Consider the following 19,530-nt stretch of genomic DNA (forward strand, 5'->3'; position numbering starts at 1 on the left):
CCAAACCCTGTGACTGCCTCACTTTTCTTCAGGAATTAATATGTGCCACAGTAGGGCGGTAAGCTCTTAAAAGCCCTCATGCAGATCAGAAAGGCCCCAGGTGAGATTCAGGCTCGAGACTGGTTATGTTCTGGGTGTTAAAGAGCGGCATTCCACTTGCAACCAGGGGGTGGCGCTTTATCTTCAATGCGAACTCCCCGTGCATCTGGGGCAAGATTGGGCATTAAACACGAAACATCCCCTCAGTGTGCCCCCCCATCATATAGGCTATTTAATGAGGAATTGTTTTAGCGAACAGGAGAAGATACAGCCAGGCCTATTTATTACGGGCTCCAGTGGTGCGTGTCAAAGCGATCCCGGTCACACGGTAAGAAGCTTAAGCAGCTGGCCGATTTTTCACGTGGCGGTTTCATAAACCGCCGCGCTAATTTTTCCTTTTTTTGCAGCGGCAGTAGAGCTGCGGAAATTAGAATCTGCTTACAGAATGTTAGGTACAGAAAGGCCAGGTCATATTTTTTCCATTTTCTTTCTTTCTTTTAGTGTGTAGAATGATGCTCTCCCCTGTGTTAAAGATGATGAGAATGACTTCACACGCTTCAGTTCCCCAAACAAAATCTAGGTAAATTCGCCCTCCCCCAGCAAACACAAATAAATTGGTAGTTCATACGTTGTGAAAATGATTTTCGTTCAAGGGCATCAGCGCGGTCCCTGATCCGGGGTACCCGACGGAAGCTAAACAACGCTGGGAAATTGGCTGTGCTTTTAATTTCCGTCCCTCCTTTAAACAGAAAATGGTGTTTACCCTAGCCGTGTTTACCTTCGATGCCTTTGTTCAGGCTCCTGTCTTTGGCTGTTTAAATACCATTGTTTGTGCAGCAAAATGTCCCAGCAGTTTCGAGCCTGTGATTAACCCAGTCCGTCAGCCCTAAACACCAGAGTGCAGGAGTGGGCCTGTCGGCTGGCGCACCCTCTGCTCGTATTGATTTTGTTTGCTAAGGAGCGTGCTAGTTGTAAGCTCACGTGGCACGCTGTGGAAGCCGTGACAAAGGTGTGCAAGGACAAATCATGCAGGCATGCGAGATTGCATAAGACTTAAGCCGGGCACCCACCGCACGCGTATCGACCACGAGCGCACTACGCGCGTATTACGCGCGTAACTGAAGCGTAGTTGAAGTACTGTTATTACAACGGCAGCGGGCGACGTCGTCTCCACCAGATGCGAACGCGTCGCGTACCGGCTGCGAAGCTCGCGCGACACAAGCGAACTGAAGCGTAGTTTTTCGCTTCTGTTCTATTTTTTCGGCTTGTCGCGCGTCACGTTGGCCTGTTTATACACAGAAATATGCTCTAAAATGCTAGGTATACATGCTCTGATTTATATTTCATCCTTATATTACTGGGGATGTGTCCCTAGTTGCCTCCCAGATATTTTATAAGCAGCTAAAAAAATACAAGCCTTTTCGTTTTGTAAAAATAAATAAATAACTGGAACCTGGGGAAAAGGCAAACTTAGTTTCGCTGTCTATTTTGCGGAGGGGGTGGGGTAAATTTGAAAATACACCACAGAAAGACGTAGCCTATTGAATGACGTAGAAGTGAATGCACCGAGCAGGGGTTTGTTAGCTCGAGTGTTGGGATGTAGTTTTCAACCAACCATTGCTCAGCCTATTTGACTTCTCCGATGTCTTCATTCGCCGTGCTTTCAAAAGGGTCTTGTTAATAAAAATCAGATAATCCACAGAGCTTTAAAAAAAATCAGATTATTTAGTGGTCTTGCCTATGAAAATGCACCTATTTTATAAATTAAGTTGTAAGCAAGCCTTTATTGCACTTGTACTTCAAAGTTTCCGGTGTTCATGACGTTGTGGTGTTCATATCCCTTCAAGATTAAACTGTTACTGTCTTTTTCATGATTAGCTGATTTTACTAAATCTGATTCTATAAATGTTTTGACGTGAATGACAAGACAACACGGGGATTCCCAATGGTTGATTACGGATTATTTATTATTATCATGATCATTACATATTCTTCATGAAATTGGCACGCTTGTTAACCAAGCAAATAAATGAATACAGTTTGAGTTTGATTGTTATGCAGGCTACGTTGCGATTTAAGTTTATGGTAATTCTTGAAAGCGTTTACTTTTACGTATTTACGAGTTAACGAAATATTACCAAATTAACAAACTGAAAAGGGTCTCTCACCAAAGTATTCACTTAACCCATAATCAACAGTCGTGAACAAACGTGAAATACACGATGTAATCCCACTGCAGACTGCGAGAGCTACTAGGAATATAGAGCTTTAAGCAAGCCTTTGCGCGACACAAACGGAACCAGTGGAGACACGCTACGCGCCGCGTCGTGCTGCTTCGCCGTGCTGCTTACGCGACGCTTACGCGACGCGTGCGGTGGGTGCCCGGCGTTAGATCACAAATAAAGTTCATCTGTAAACTGTAAGAACAGCGAGCAGTCAAAGGTCTCTTGGAACTCTCAGGTGTTAAGTTTAGCTTCTGATTCTCGAGGTCCTGCTGTGGTCTTGTTGTGGTCAGAATATCGTGCTCGTGTCTGACAGATTTGTCATGGGAATGAAGGTTCAGAGGTCATTTGGAACTGAAACACATGGGACCGCACTAGAACAGCAAGACCAGGACCAGAAGCCAGAGGACAGAAGCCCTGCTATGTGACTCTTGCATTGCTCATTCATGGGAGTAAGGGGACAAAAGTCCTTTGAAATGCAGAAGTGTGGTTTTTTTCTTGTCTTGTTATGCCCATAAAACCGCTTCTCAAAGTCGTCCCGCTGATTGCTTCTCATTGTTTTAGTCCTATGGTGGTCGTGCCGTTGTCATTGGACGGGAATGCGTGCCTTCATTGTGACTCGCCCCTTGCTCACAGGTGACTCCCGCTGACTCATTTATGGCTCGCTCTGTGTTTCTAAGCACAGCAGCTGCTGAGCAGCCATTTCTCCTGGTGGCCTTGCAGATTCCGCTCTGCCGTTCCTCCATTGTTGTGAGCTGTGCTGTGGTCCCGTTCTTCACGGCCAGGCACTGAGCTGTAATCCACTTTCCCGCAGCTGTTCCAAATTCCTGGATAAGAGCCTTTGACTCCCAGCCAGCTCAGCTGCTCTCGTACTCCTCGGGAATGTTCCAGTCTATAGCTCGCCTATAGGACCCTTTTTGACCCAAACTGCCCCCCGTATTTTATTTTGAAATCTAAAGTGGAATTTTTTTTTAGCATGCTGAGATTTAAGCAGAGGAGCGATATGCAGAGTTAATATTTCTTTCAGATGTGAAAAATGACCTTTTTCTCTTCCAAACAAGGAGAAGCTGTTTGCATTAATGCCAAGCCAGTTTCAGAAGGGAATACGTGACAGAACAAACGATGGATGGTTCCTCTTATTTCCATTTCAGTGGCTTAATTTCCATTACTCCTTTTTCTTTCACACTCTCTCCTTCTCTCTTTCTGTCTCTCTCTTTCCCACCTCTCCTTGTCTGTGGGTTTATGTATGTGTGTATATATGTGTCTGTATGTATGTGCGTGTGTGTGTAATTGAGGCGTAGTTTATATCCACATGTTTAAATTAAGAGATGAAACGCTTTCCCTCTCATTCACTTATGTAATTTTTTCTTAATTAGGCAGCCTGTTTTTAGAATGTCTTCTGAGAGATTTCAAAAATATAAAATCAAACAAAACGTAGGGTAGAAAAAAGTAATTACTGTATCTATCAACGCTTGATAGAACATTTTATGTTTCTGTAAATATTTCGGGGCAATCTGCTGAGTGTGAGAACACAGAAGTGCAGCAGTAGATAATAGCTGACACAAAGGGGGGTCTGGTGGGAGTAGTGTGAGGGTGTGTGTGAATGGATTCACAGGCTGAGGGACTCACTGCTGCTGACCTGAGAAGTGCCTGAGTTAACTATCACCTCTCAAGTGAAGGGGAAAAAACATTTAAAAATCAATGTTTCAGAGGATTACTGTCTGCTGTGCAGTCCTATGGAAAATCTAATTGTCTAATAAATTCATTCATTCATTCATTCAACAAAAATGTTAATGAATGGAAGGATTAACATATCAAGTGGAACTTCTGGCGTGGGCAGTTCAGATGGCTAGATTTCAGCTGAATGACCGAGGTCGAATGACGGCGTCTAGCTTTTGTAGTTTCGGAAAGTTTTATTTCTTTCAAAGTAAAGGCGGAGAGGAGGAAAAGCGAGAGTGAGAGAGAGCTCTGGAATGCACCAGAAACGTCTGTAATGTTACAAATTAAGAAATGAAAAGGAAAGGAAAATGACCTTGCGCGAGAAATATGTCGTGTTCCTTTGAAGAATGTCTAGTACCCTGCTTGCACTGTTCCCTCAACCCCCCGCCCCGCCCTCCCTTGGCACTCCAGACAATCAGCAGAGCGTAATTATTTGTGCCGCACTCAGTCCTGGTCCTTGAGAAACGGTGAGTGGCTCATAGAAGCGTTATGGCGGGTCTGCGGAAGCGGTTCGCAGTGGCGGCACAGTTAACTCCAGACATCGGCTCGCGCTGTCCGCCAGGCTTCCCCCACTTCACCGCAGCGGCTGTCTAATCGGGCGCGCTCGTCCGAGGCGAGGCCACTCCGCTCCAGACAGGGCTGCGTCCCCAGAGGGGCGTTCTCCGGGGCTCCTTCCCCGCTAGCCCTTCATCCTAATTAAACGTCCTCACAAAGGGAGCTGGGAAACCTGCTCGCTAGCGGTCCACCGGGCCCCGGGTTGACGAGCCCGGCACTGCAAGGGTGTGCCGACCGCATGCGTGCCACTCGCAGTAACAGAAAGGCAACGAGACCAGCATGTAATCAACAGTCCAAGGGTTTTGCTTTCTGTGTATAGAATAATCATAACAATCACCAAAGCCAAACAATCCCTGCCTCGGTGATGTAATCAATAGTGAAAGTCATGACGTAAATGCATTTCCTCCTGGCACACACGTGCCTTGCGCACGGGCGTTCATTGTGTGCATCTGTAAGTGTCAATAATGTCGACAATGGCTCCAAACTTCTCGGCTTTGTCGGACTCCTCTGTCTATAGAAATGCCCAAGGTAAGTTGGTCGCAGTAGCCATGGTATTGGAGGACTGAATGTTCCGGAACATGCACGTCTTTGTTGTATTCTTTCTTTTTACTATACAACATGCTCCCGCTGCCTCTGAAGTGGGTAGCCTGACACTGGCACAGCTGTTCCAAGAACAGAGAAATGTTACTGACAACATGTAAATTACCTAGTATATTTGAAATTGAGAGAAGGGACACCTTCAACAACAGATCGAAAAAGAAGGTCTGTGGGTGTCTGCGCCTGCGTTCGGGCGCCTGCTTGCTTGTGTGAGAGAGATGTACAGTAATATATATGAAAACCATCATATACTCTGACTATCTTGACATGTTCTTTGTTGCAGTTGGTCTTTGTTTAGCCTACATTTTATCCCATTGGATAAGTATATTCTTTGTTGTTCCTGGTTTTGTGTGATTGACAGGTACCACGAGACAGCCCAGAGATGGGGAGGTCCCAGGTGTGGACTACAACTTCATCAGCGTTGGGGAGTTCCGTATCCTGGAGGACAGCGGACTGCTGCTCGAGAGCGGGACCTACGATGGTAAGGGGCGTGGACAGGGGCATGATGAGGGTCTTCAGACTGTCTCAGGACTAGCTCATATGATATCGTAGCTTTCAGCTACAGCCAGCTAATTTCATAAAGATTATGAAGCATTATGTTACAAAACAAGTTTCTTGAAATAAAGAACACACTGTGTTAATTTCAACATTTTTATTTCTAATTTATATCAGTTTTGTTATATAGGAACAGGAAAATGTACCAAGGCATATTACGGGCACATTGAGAAGAGTGCTGAAATGTGCAAAACAAGCAAAACACAGAATGGAGAAAGTAGTTAAAGAAATACAAAGTGCAATATTTTTAAAAATGTCATTTCTTAAGTCAGCGAATTCCGCTCACTTCTCCCTTCAGTTGCTCCCACTATTTTGATTGAGCTCTTAGATGTGTACTGTCTCTCTCCCCTTACTCATCAATTCCATGGGGAATGTACAGCTTTGGTTGTTTGTGTAAACAGGGACCACACACAAATCAGTTTAATTCTGCGCTGTTGTCTCTAGCCTTATTCTGACTGCATTTGCCCACCCGGCACTGCGTTTTCTTCCCAGGAGGGATGGGTGTGTGAGGTGATGCTGAGACCTTTGGCGCTGCTTTGGCGGCTGCTGCTTCTGTCTTTGGCGTCATGTAATTTTCATGCAGCCCGCATGCCAGGCCCATGATGAAGTCAGTCATCAGTAATTATAGCGCTTCCTCCGGTCCCATTCGCTTGCCTGATTTTGCCATCCTGTAGTCTATTCAGATTTTGTCCGAAGTCGCCGTTTCAGTGAAAAACTGAAAGTATTTTGGAGGCGTTATGTCCACAGAGTAATAAACCTATCATTTGGAGTACAGTGTCCACAATTATTGATCCTCATGCTGTCAATAATCAAAGTAAATTGTCTTCATCAAATGTTTGCAGTGAATTCATTTTGTGTGATTATATGTGTGAAATTAGTTCCGATAGTGCTTGACCCAGCAATTTGTATCAAAGCATCGGTCATTCAGGTGCTGAACAGCATGCTGGACGAGAGAGCAACCCATTCACACCTGGGTATCAGCACCTGTTGTCTGACAAGGGGGGTTTTGTGAAGAAAATGGCACAAAATGCATGTATTTCTTTTATGAGCCTTTTTTTAATTCTAACTACGCAGTTATTTTAAGGCCACCTATTTAGGAGAAGTCATGGAAGGAAGAGGGTATCGCATTTGCGGTATTGCATTTGCGGAGTAATTTGCAAACGCCCGATGGTGTCAGCTCTGGCCTTTCTAGTGTTAAAGTACCTTCCTTAATAGTACAAGTTTACAGCTAATGCTTCTTGAGACCCAGAGTCCTCCACTGAATGAGCTGATGAGAGAAATTGTGCCATTAAAAGGACTCAACTGCAGCATCAGAGTAGCCTATCCACAGTCTGCAGGTTGGACCGTGTTAAACAGTACATAGCATAGCAGCGCCTTTACCTGAGGTGACTTGGTGCTTCTCCCTCCAGTATCGTGACAGAGAGTGGTGGAGCTGTCAGGATTTTACTTATTAACAAGGTGACCTTTGGGCTCAGGAAGGAATCCCCAGTTCATATCCCATTGATAAATGGAGAAACCTAGAAGCTGTACCAGGGAGGGGGGGTATTTCACAAGCCCAACTAGTAGTCTTCCTTAGGCACAGCGTCTTGTTGACTTCCTCTACCAGACTTTTACATCGCAGCCTCATGAGGGACCTGCCACTGTGAGTGATGTCAGTTGATTCCCAGACTGGGAGGAGTCTGTGAGTTACCATGGCAGTGCGCCGGTCATTTTAGCTCATTTCAAGGGTGGGTGAAAATGGCACAATTCATTAAGTCAAGAATTAAGCACCATTAATAGCTTTCTGTTTGACCGGCCACTTGGTCATTAAGTCATTAAGCATATGGGGGTATTTTTGGGTCCTTTTGTGATTCAGTCTTTTTGAAATAGTTCAGAAACACACATGTTTACAGTGACAACCGGTCATTAAGCACACGCAGGTATTTTTAGGTTCGGGACATTGGAGTTTCACTGAATTGCAGTCTCAGATTGCTCAGAAATGCACGCGGGTTTGCGGGTGCAGGGCTTAAATCTTCCGGTGGAAGATGAAGGGCACCGTGACTATCTTGCGTAATCCCAATAATATCAGGATGAATTATAGCGCTCGCACTCCTTTGGCTGGGGAGGGCAGGTTTGCTCCTAGAGGACCAGATTGGTTCCGGTTTTCATTCCTCCTCAGATGTTTATCATATAATTGAAGTTCTGAGCTGTTTTCAGCCCCCCGGTGTCAGTGGCCCACCTCTGTATTGCAGCCTGCAGATCCCTGGCAGTGACATCACACCATTGTTCTGGGTCAGTCCCGGGAGCAGGTCCCCGGCCTTAGCGGGCTGGGGTCTGGGGTTCCGTCTGCGCCCCCCAGTCTTATTGCTGGTCCACTAATCCCTACTCACCATTACAAGGCCTGGCACTGGATTGACCTTGGTGACCCTGCCCCTTTTTATTGGAAAGGATGAGTTATGATTGGTAGATACAAAGGTTAAGGATGAGAATGCTTGACTGATTGATTGATATTTTATTGATCCAACAAGGGGCAAATTTACATTGTTCACAGCGCAGAACATATAATTACAAAACAGTCTTTAAAAAGTCAGACAGACAAAGAAATACACTAGAGGCTGCCACCAACACTAAGCTACATATTACAGTGTACAGGCCTAGGAGCTAATATACTGAGTCGTTTGGACAGCAGCCACAGTAAGATACCTAATGGCAGTAGGGAGAAAAGTCTTGCTAAAACGCTGTGTGTGTCACCTAGGTTCTATCAAATGACTGCTAAAAGTGCTCCTCAAGCTTTTTAAAAAAAAAAAACCTGTGCAGAGGATGGCTTTCATGCTGCAGTACAGTACGTAGCTTCTTGTGGTGTTGCTCGATAATAATCTCCGAGGAGTCAGGGAGGATATCAATAATGGAGCAAGCCTTTTTGATTAGCTAGTTTAGTCTGTTCCTATCTTCTGAAGTAATGCTGCCACCCCAGCAAACCGCTGCACAAAACAAGACTCTAGCTAAAATAGTGTCACAAAAAAACACTTCCTGCTGTTTCCTGCTGACATTAAAAGAGCATTAAAAAATAGCATTGGTGTTCTCTTTCCAGTCTAGTTTAATTAATGAGGGCAACCTCAACCCTTTGCTTTCTTATGAAGTCAGTGACCAACTCCTTTGTTTTAGTAATGTTTAAATCAAGGAATTTGTCATCACAAAACCTCTGAACTTTGTTTCTTGCAGCTCTTTTTGTTGTCATTTGAAATGCAGCCCACTATGACTGAATCAGCTGAACATTCTGTAGGTGACATGTGGTCTGATGAAGCAACCATCAGAAGTGTGGAGGGTGAATAAAAGGAGATAAACTGTCCCCTGTGGGGCGCCTCTGTTGGTTAAAATGATTTCAGACATTTGATTGTTGACATTGACAAGCTGAGGCCTTGTAAAGTAGTTCAAAATATAAAGTTTCAATTGGACCTAAGCAATAAGATAGATTTTTTATTTGACCCAAGGATAAAGGAAGAATTGTGATTGGCCTTGAGGGCAGAGGAAGATATTTGATTGGAACTGAGGTTAACAGAACAGTTTTGATTGGGCCCAAGGGCAAAGGAATGTTTTTGATTGGATCTGCGGTTAGCAAAAAAAAGAACAGAAGGTGTGATCGGACCTGATGGTAACAGAAGAGAGGTGGAGGAGGAGGAAAAGATGTTAAAAGAGGGGAGGCGGGGAGGCGCACAGCCTGGCGTCCGAAAACGCACGCGCGCCGCGCGGTTGGCGGGCGGCCCAGCCCCGCCCCCCCTCGGTCTAATCGCGGCGGAGACGGGCGAGATGAAAGGCAGAGCCGTAGCGCCGCTGGAAGCAGATGAATGGGAGAGCGGGAGGTGAGGCAGACCCCCCGAGCCGCAGTCCAGCTGCGTGTCGGAGCCCGGTGGAGGAAAGCATGAAGGGCTAGCATTATGCCACAGTACATTATTCATGAGCAGCGATTTACACATCGCCTGTCCGTGCAGCGATCGCTCGTGCGGTTTCGAGTTGTGTACTCATGTTTACGGCCCTGGTGTGTCCTACACAGCTTTAGAACATTCCGGTAAAAGGGAAAGGTTCCCGAACCGTCCACCTTCTATCCTCCGCCTCTGCACATTTTCTCGTGTAGGGATGCCATGTTTAATGAGAGTTCGTACTCAGACTCTGAATGGACCTTTGAATAGTTTCAGTAAATCATATCCAGAAACATTAGATAAGGAAGGATTGTAGAGGCAGTCCGTCTGAATCTCAGGGTTGTTGTTTTTCTACATGTCACGCGTGTGCCTACATCAGTCTTATTTCTGGAGACACACATGATGCAACTGACAACAAAGTTGCTTACTTTGTCTACCCAGTATGCTCAGTAATGGCCAGGATAATATTGTTGTTTTGTGTTTAATGAATGCTTGCTAATATTATGGCATCCCCATTAGATAGTTGGCTAGATAAATTTTTTTTAGCAAAGTGGGCCACTAACATTAGGTCAGTTAGTAATGGAGTGAGTCAGTAAAGTTGCGTATTAACTGGCCTGCACTGTGCACAAATTAATCACGTTATTCGTTTCTGCTCATGAAGTGCCGATTGAACTCACGAGAGGCCTCTCTTTATTTGGACTGTGTGTCTCAGGCCTGTTGTTGTTATGTACGTTACTACGTTGATGATGCTGTATGTATATGACACTTTGGTGGAAGGGCTGTAGACTCAGAGCTGCTGTTTGTCCATTCAGCCTGGTGACCCAAGTTCCAGGTCATAAATTTGTCCATTCATCTCCAAGTGGTACAAATGGAGCCTTATATACATGTACATTATCTGTCTATCTCTTTCTCTCTCTCACACACACACACACACACAGGCACACATACACATGATTGATATGTACCTAATACATGTGATACAGACATCAGGCTAAATACATAAACATTGCACACATACTGTATAGACATCAGGCTCACAAAGGTGCCGCTCCTGTGGGGACTGATGGCGGTTGTTCTCTCCTGAACTGCACACAGCACGTGCAGCTCTGGTGCTGCGAAGCAGGAAAAAACAGGCTCCTTTTTTTGTTAGGCTAGAGGGTGACGTCATGACGTCAAAGCTGTCTGGACTGGAACAGTCAAGCATGTTAAAAACAAAAGCTTCCTTAATAAGATCAATGAACAGCAAGACGTCCTCAGCTGGAACATAAGGCTGGATACACTATGACCACGTAAAGCTAGGGATCGGGTTGCATTGCGCCCGCGTGGAGGGAATGAATGCTGACTGACATCACGCATCGCCTTGGTCTCCGGGGTCCATGGACAGGCCGAGTAAAAGCACAGAGCCAATTTTCTCCCTTAATTAGACCGGTCAGGATCATCGCCGCGGTGACCGTTCTCTGGAGTATGAGTCACGGCTCCCCCACAGTCTCTGACCCCTCTCGCCGTGTGAAGACTGACCGCAGAGGAGTGCCAGAGACATGGTCACAGTCGAAGCCCGCTAGTATCGCCAGCACCGGCGTGCTGAGTGACGCACCCGGCGTAACATGAAAGAGCTTCCCGGAAGCCTGCAGTGCTACGGCTAAGAAAAACAAACGTGACGAGAGCTAAACAAAAGGAGGGGTGACGGAAAGCAAAGTGGTGTTAATAGTGTCATCGCTCTCTAGTTAAGTCACAGTCACCGCCCGTTCTGTATTTGGGTTTCCACGTTAGTCACTGAAGGGAAGGGGAGGGGGAAAGAGAGAAATAGGGAGGAGAAGAGAGAGGAGGAAGAGTGAGAGGGAAGGGGAGGGAGAGAGAAGGGGAGGGGAGAGAGGGAAAGAGAGGGAAGGCAGAGGGAGAGCGACGGTGAGGTAGAGAGAGAGAGAGCTGCCACCTTGTGATTAATGAGTGTGCATGGCCTCAGCCGGGCAGTTAAGAAAGAGGTCACGACCCCCGGTGGTTCCTGGCTCCGCGCTCCCGGTGGTTGACTGAAGAGATGCCGGCCATCGAGGGTGTGAATAATATCGGCGTCAATACGCAGCAGCTTAACCCCACGGGACCCAGAGCTGTAAATAAACCTTTATGTCCAATGAAGAGCATAATACCGTGTCGCTTTGGCCCTCCTCGTATTCATACTGACATTCGTGCGTACAGTACATGGCAGCTGTATCTCGAAAGCTTAAAGCCTACACCACCCTCGAAATGGAAACCAGAGATCAAAAGCTATCATGAATACTGCAGTACACTCTGGGGGTTACCCTCCTACTTGGGTTGCAGTTGAACTGCAGTCGCATTCTGAGATGTAGAGTTTCCTTCCTTCCTGCTAAAATGGCCACCTCACATTCTACTAACAGTTTTCCGTGGAAAGTAATGAAGTTACTTTGAAGTTAACACTCTTTGGAGGCACCATTGTTTTACTGTGCGTGCATGTATGTATGTGTGTGTGTTGCGGCAGAGGTGTGGGACACTAGTGGGAATTGCACTGGTGGGAATCGATGTAAAAATGGACAGGGTGTGTTGTGCAATGGTGGGTGCACCACAGAGAGTGACGTGAAGTCTTGGAGCCTGTTCTCTCCCACCTACTGCTTCCTGAATCCAGAGCAGAGTGTGTTTACTAGGCATGCGCACGCACATGCGCGCATGCCATCGTGTTTGCATCCGCAGTTTCATCCGAACCCTCCTTTTTTTTCGCGGAGCGAGCGTGTGTATGCATCTATAGCGCCTTGTCAGTATCCACACTGCCCGCCACCCACTCCCTCCCGCTTGAGTTCGCTCACGTAACATTAAAAGAACGTTTCATTAAACATTAAAACCATGCAGCATACCAGATCCTTCCATCACACGTCGGCCGAGATGGGCTGAAGATTAATTGTGACGCGTAACTTAACAAATCTCTTTCGATGTTCCTTCTTTTTTTTCTCTCCCTTTACCAGTGCTCTCCGTGTCTCTGAGGCGCATTAATCAAGGGCCGGGTGCTACGTGTTTATAAGCGATTAATCAACTGGCAATGACTTGTTGATAAATGTCTCCCTTGGCTGGAGACAGGCAGGGATTAAAGAGTGGTTCTTATCTTTCATCTTGATCAGCGTGCGCTCTGGTGTAATGAAGCCATCTTTGAAAAAAAATGCAAATGCCCATCGGGGGCGTGGGGACCCCGCCAGGGCGTGATGAATTACGCATGCTAACCGGGCGGCGGTTTTTTGATCCCGGCGGGGGCGGAGCGTAGCGTAGCCTAGCCGCCCGCCGCGGGAGCGATCGGCACGTCCGCGCTAACCCACTTTTACCGAATGGCGTGTGGCGGGAGCCCGGGCGGCGGCTGGCTGGCAGGTAGTCATTAGCCGGGCAGCGCTGGAGCGGCGTGCTCAGTGGAGACCGAGCTCACGCGTGCGTAAGAGGCGCTTCTTTCCCCTCCTTCCCCTGTGGCGAGTGCCTCTCGTACTGGCAGGCAGAAGTCCAAATTATGCAGTCTCTGTGTGAGGTATGAAACCAGCTTGACTGGCATCAAACATCAAGGCTTGGTTCTGTGTTGCAGACGTCGATTTTTCATCTATTCTGCAGCATCCAGCCCCTGCATGTATGATTGAGTATTTTGAACTGAGTATTGAGTCTCCTTCAGCTGACGATGCTGAACTTCCTCCCAGCCTGGGCTTTTCATTAGAGTGAATGTTGAAATGCTCTATTTCAGACTCCATTTGGCCCCCCTTGTACCCTCACCCCCTAACGGTTATCGAAAGCCAATGCTCAATTTGGTGATTGAGGAAATGCAGTGAATATATAGCCTACATCATGGTAAATATTTACTTGATTTACCATGTCAAGGCTCGGGGTGAGCATAGCCTCATTAAGGACATTAATGTTACACATACACTACATGGCCAAAGGTATGCGGACACCTGACATCCAACATCTCATCCAAAATTATGGGCTTTAATATGGAGTTGGTCCACCCTTTTTCTGCTGTAACAGCCTCCAATCTTCTGGGAAGGCTTTATACTAGATGTCGGACCATTGCTGCTGGGATTTGTTTCCATTCAGCCAGAAGAACATTAGTGAGGATGGGCACTGATTGGGTGATTAGGCCTGGCTCGCAATTGGCTTTCTAATTGCTCCCAAAGGTGTTGGATGGGGTTGAGGTCAGTGCTCTGTGCAGGCCAGTCGAGTTCTTCCACACCGATCTCAACAAAACCTATTTCTATGTGGACCTTGCTGTGTGGCTGGGGGCATTATCATGCTGAAACAGGAAAGGGCCTTCCCCAAACTGTTGGGGAAGCACAGAATCATATAGAATGTGATTGTATGCTGTAACATTGCCTTCACTGGAACCAAGGGGTGTCCAGATACATTTGGTCATATAGTGTATATTATCTGTGGTCAACCAGTATTGTTCGCCTGGGCTATATATAATTTTGTTCATATGTTTCATGTGGATGCACTTATTTTGCTCACATTTAAGGCTGCTATGGATAACAGCATCTTCTAATTGAGCATAATGTCATGTAGAAGTCCACCCCCCCCCACTTGAGATAGCTCTTTAATTACTCTTTTCAGCAGCAGGGACAATGTGCAGAAAAAGATCTGTGTGTCTATCAATGTGTCAGTTTGCTGTGGGTTTCTCTTAGAAAGTGAGTGAAAGGTATGTTTTTCTATTTTCAGTGCTGTTCTCCAGTGAAAAGATTTTCTAGCGTGATTTCTAATTTTGTTTTCTTTCTAAACAATTAAGTTGTCACTGTTCATAAACTGCACATTGATTAACAGGAACTTTTTCCAAGGGATTCTTGGTGTCTGAGTGGCCAAGGAGAGCTGTCGGTAGAAAAAAAGCAATTTTGTCTCAACAGAGTTTTGTATTTCTCTGTAAACTTTTCTTCAGTCACGTTTCTTGTTTTCTCATAGAATGTCCTCAGCAGATACTGGGCTTCTGCACAGATGAGAGAGCGATGCAATACACATGGTGGGGTTGTTAGCAAGGGCTCTAGGCTGTGATCTATTCAAGTGCATTGTGTGTATTAGAGAATACTTGCTATGGCTGTGCATCAGTTAAGGCTCTTATATTGGTATCTCCTGACTAAGCCATTGCTCATCCTGCACATCACCCCATTCCTCTTTCTTTCTGCATTTAGAGCCACAACCCCTTGACTCTCACAGATTTGGTCCTGAAATAGTTTAATCCATATTCCGAGCCACTGTGTGAAAGGCTTGGTAAATTGAATGCTTGTTGCAGTGGATCCCTTTAAGGTACTGCTTACCTGTGCATGTAGTTATGGAGCCCTACATAGCTGGGTAAAGTCCACTGGAAAAGCCCAACCTCATAAGAAAAGCACAAAAAATGTAACTGCAGTTAAACTCATTTTAACACTTAAGCTTCTATTAGCTACCCTCTTCAGTCTTGCCTCGTTTTTTTTCTTCGTTTCACCCAACTGTAGTTCTAATAGCTGAGGGAATGTCATTAAATATTGATATTTTCTACTGTTACATAATGCTGCGCAGCCATGCGACCTTATTTACAACGCAGCTGAGCCTCACTCGCTCCTTTATCAGACTGTCCACCTGCTGTGAAAATTCAATTTGAGAACAGGAAACCAAAACAGGTCAATTCATGAGTGCTAGATCACAACAGCGTGTGCCAAGAGACGGTCTGTGTTTTGAATCTCCTTCAAAGACCCAGAATTTTTTTTTTTTTAGCAATTAGTATGTACAGGATAAGGCCCACCGCAAGTGTAGAGATTACAGGGAGGTAGGGTTTAGGCGGTAATTAATTGGTTTAAAAAGACAAATCCCCTTTTGGCATCTTTTCTTATTCTTTAATTAAGCTCCTCATAAATTATGAAGTTAATGAAGGGTATAATTAATTTAAATGAACAGTTTTAGGTTTGAATAAATTAAAGCGAATTCTGGCCTCTGAGTTTGTGAGAACAATTTTGATGTTTGTGTACAACATCATCCAATGACTGATGGTTCCGTGCACCAAATGCGTAAATAAATAATTTAACGTAATTAAGTCTTTAATGTGCACTGCAGGTTGGTGAGATGTTGCACCCCGAAGGCTATATTCATTAAATATTTACTGACTACTTTGAGTCCAGCTTTTTCCCCTCTCACTCTAACGAGAACACAACCCATCAAAGATGTAAATTACCTAATACCTCCGCATCCAGAGATTTTAGTTTACTTTATTAACACGGAATGTTCCAGAAAACACCACCAAAACGCATAATCTGTGGTGGTTTTTCCGAACAGCTGTTCTTGGGGATTTTTTCTTTTTTGCTTTTAAAAACAAGGTTGGAATCCACAGGAGAGGCTCCGTAAACGAATCAATATTTGTATTCTCCTGAGTGGTTTCCTCCTTTCCGATGCTGTTGGTTTGTCATGAGTGGGGGAATGAAAGTGGGTCAGTTCTTCCTCTCTGCAGGAAGGCGCGTGCCGCCATGCTGTGTCTCTCCGAGAAGGCATGCCGTTATTGCTCGGGGGCCCACGACTCAAATAAAGGAACAGACATCCAACAAAACAAAAAAAACATTATTCTGCTCTGCCCGACTCGGTATAATTAAGTAAATACCTTGGAAAAAAAACGACATAATCCTGCTCTCTCCCAATAGGGACAGTTGCCATAAATAGGATGATAAAAAGGTTGCAGGCTCCTGTCGTTGGTGGACGAGTTTTGGTGGGGGGGTCAGTTGGAATATTCTGGAATATCCTTCTTGGCAAGGTGCCTCTGAAATGGTGCTGCCAGTCAAGTCCTCCCTGCCCTGCTCTGCCTTGGGGACGTTTCCTTGCTGACATTCGGACTTGTCTTGCGCCTTCAGGTAACTACTACGGGACCCCCAAACCGCCTGCTGAGCCCAGCCCCGTGCAGCCCGACCTGGTGGACCAGGTCCTGTTCGACGAGGAGTTCGACACCGAGGTGCAGCGCAAACGCACCACCTCCGTCAGCAAGATGGACAGGAAGGACAGCGCCGCGCCCGAGGAGGAGGACGACGAGGAGAGACCCCCGCTGGTCAACGGGCTCACAGGTCAGCCCACCCCCCCCCCCCTCCAGGTCATAAAGCCTCACTCGCATGCAGCTGACTTTATGAACCTCTAGCATCACGCCAGAGTGCTTCCTAATTAATACACGTTTAGCGCTATGAAATGTCACATTACATCTTGTGGGTGCTCATAAATTACTATCTCTTAGGTACAGCCAGGTATTTTCACACTTAAAGGGCACCTTCTGCCATGCCCTGTATAAAATATCAGAAATGTACCTAACAATTACTATTCTGAGAAGGATGTGTGATTCAGAGCTTGAAATGCATTTACAAGTTTTCTGGGGAAAAGTTGTACGAAATGAAACTCAGGGGAGGCATTTGGCTGGGCGTATTAAGCACACACATAGCTGGTAGCCTGCTAATAAATGTTTGGCACATCCAACTAAACTGCGTGTTGAGGTTTCATTTTCCCTCAGAACAACTGTAGGTGCCTTAAGTGAGTTTTTGATTGCTGGTAGATTACAATATAACAAGTAATCTCTGTTGGATAGAAAACAAAAATCAAGTGCTTCATCTTTAAAATGCCAGCGATTCTTTGATAGCCTTGCATTTTATAGGCTTTCCTATCTCAACTGTTGGAACCCCTCACAATTTCTTTAGCGGTCACTGGTGCCCTGAGACCCCTTCTCCAGACAAGTTTCCCATGATGCTTTGGGACCACAAGCCATGCACTGGAGGTCACATTGAGTAATAACAATTCAAAAGCTAGGAAATAACACATGTCAGAGATCAGTTAGGAGAGCTGCATGTTCGCTCATGGGAAAAAGGCTTGTCCTTGTTTTGCCCGAAGGACGTCTGTGTACGTGCTCCAAACGAAGCACGAAATTACCTTAACACCTGCTTGGTTAATCACAATTCAACGTTCTCGCTTTGTACGAAAAACTCATTTCAGAGGTGGCTGCCAGCAAGGCTGGAGGTCCCTGCCTTAAAGTATTGTTTAATAGGGAAACGCTGTGTACTTGCAGAGCTGTTTCTGTAACCAAGGAAGGCATAGGAATAATTATGAAGGTTTCTCTACCGGCTTTCTACTTGCCCACTGATATCAGGCGGTTTGAGTTTCCTCTTCCATTTGAACATGAATAGCTCCCATCAGAAGAGGAAAGGCAGCGACACAATCGGCAGCATTTAAGCCACAGTACCCTAGTCCTGTCCCTGATCTGTGTGTCAATCTAGATTCTTCCTATCAGGCCAGGCCAGTGTAAACAGGGCACAATGGCGGCAGCTCTGCAGAGATTACCTCTTGTTCTTGTGGTCAAATTTGAATACAGTTAATGTGGGTTGTGTCAGCAAATCATTATCCTCTGTAGAGCAGTCTTAAGAATGTTGGCTAACACAATGCAGTTACACTGGATTTCATAACAGCCATCTGCCTTAAGGGAATGCTTGGCGCCTGGCACTTCCCTGTAAGTTGAGCTGTCAGCGGTGTTTTTTTGGAAGACGCGTGCCCCCTCGGAGTTGCCCTGGCCGCTCCACGGCTCTGTCTGGACACTCCTGTCCCATTCTTGGTCGCTGCCTCTGTGGGACCTATTGTCCAGTGATGTGAGGTCTTCTTCCAGGGTCTATTCAGAAGCAACCTGGCAGGAGTTTGTAGCATTGTTCGCATATGGAAGTGCAGACCCCAGCACCCATGAGCACCAGGCTGGTATATTCACATTATCAGCTGCCCAAGCAGATTGCACATGAATGAACAACTAATCACGTAGCAACATGCTAGCCTTGGGCAAACACAACATTGTAGCGCAGAGCACCTGATCACGAAGGCTGCGCAAACATTTGACACGTCAAGACCCTCAGCGAGGGAGACGTCTACTGTCGCTAAAGGCGCTGTAATCTCTTGCATTAGCCACATTTGCTGGGTGATTGAGCAGACTTGTACCTTCTTAGTTTAACAGATAAGAGCTGAGCTCGCATCGACGAAAGAACACAGGAGCTCGTTTCGCGCTCAGTCTCCAGAGGCGAGGGTAAAGGCGGGATGTGTTTGAGATTTCTGTGAGAACAGCGATGGTTGGGATGTTTGTGATGTTTGTGAGGATAACGGCTACTGACAGGTCTCTTCGGACCGGAGAGTGTCAGGGTTCTCACGGTGCGCAGTCTACATCCCGCACGCTTGTGTTGTGCGCTTTTCCACTGCTGTCATCACACGCCCCCATTGCCACAGCGCATACACATCAAGGGCTGCCTCAGGCCTGGGTTTGGGGAGGGTGTGTCTTCACTGTTAGGGGAGAGCAGCCATGGGTAACTAAACTAAACACTGGGATCCTGAAAAACCAGCCCAGAGCTATGCGGCATTGCAGCTAGGTTACAGTATGTAGACATACCTGTGCTCTTACTTGTATATGTTTATATGCATACAGTATGTATGTGGTTTTTGTGTGCGTACAGTGTATATATAATACACACACACACACACACTCAGAACTGAGTGATTGTAATAGGGAGGGGCCTCTAGCCTGACAGAGTTGTGACCAGCTCAGACTGCCTGGGAGGCAGTTCGACATGCATCACCACTGACATGCAAATCCCCGCCATCTCCCGCACAGACAAGAGTCCACAGTTTAGGGCAGCCAGGCAGGGAGAGCAGCTAGCACCGGGCTTCTGAAACACTGCGTTCACGTCGCTCTCTCTTTTTCTCTCCCACCCTGCCTCCTCCTCTCTTCTCCCTCCCTTCCTTCCTTCCCCCGGCTCCAGAGCACAAGGACGGGGCGGAGTGGAGAAAGGCGGTGCCCAGCTACACCCAGTCCAGCAGCGCCATGGACTTCCGCATGTGGAACTCCCTGCCCCGCGACGACAGCCAGGAGCCCCTGCCCAAGAACTGGGAGATGGCCTACACCGAGACGGGCATGGTCTACTTCATCGAGTGAGTACCACACCCGCGTCACCCCG

The 19,530-nt window shown here is 46.4% G+C and overlaps 1 protein-coding gene across 2 annotated transcripts in view; it reads left to right on the forward strand.

The window, feature by feature from the left end:
* The window catches only part of magi3a (membrane associated guanylate kinase, WW and PDZ domain containing 3a), a 117,284-nt gene that overhangs the window by 73,456 nt on the left and 24,298 nt on the right, over positions 1-19,530 (forward strand). For both annotated transcript variants that reach the window (XM_035383419.1, XM_035383420.1), the window contains exons 3-5: positions 5,494-5,613; positions 16,423-16,629; positions 19,336-19,504. In XM_035383419.1, coding sequence (XP_035239310.1) covers positions 5,494-5,613; positions 16,423-16,629; positions 19,336-19,504 — 496 coding nt within the window. The remainder of the gene's footprint in view (positions 1-5,493; positions 5,614-16,422; positions 16,630-19,335; positions 19,505-19,530) is intronic.

This window comes from Anguilla anguilla, chromosome 11 (assembly GCF_013347855.1).
Source record: "Anguilla anguilla isolate fAngAng1 chromosome 11, fAngAng1.pri, whole genome shotgun sequence".
NCBI lineage: Eukaryota > Metazoa > Chordata > Actinopteri > Anguilliformes > Anguillidae > Anguilla > Anguilla anguilla.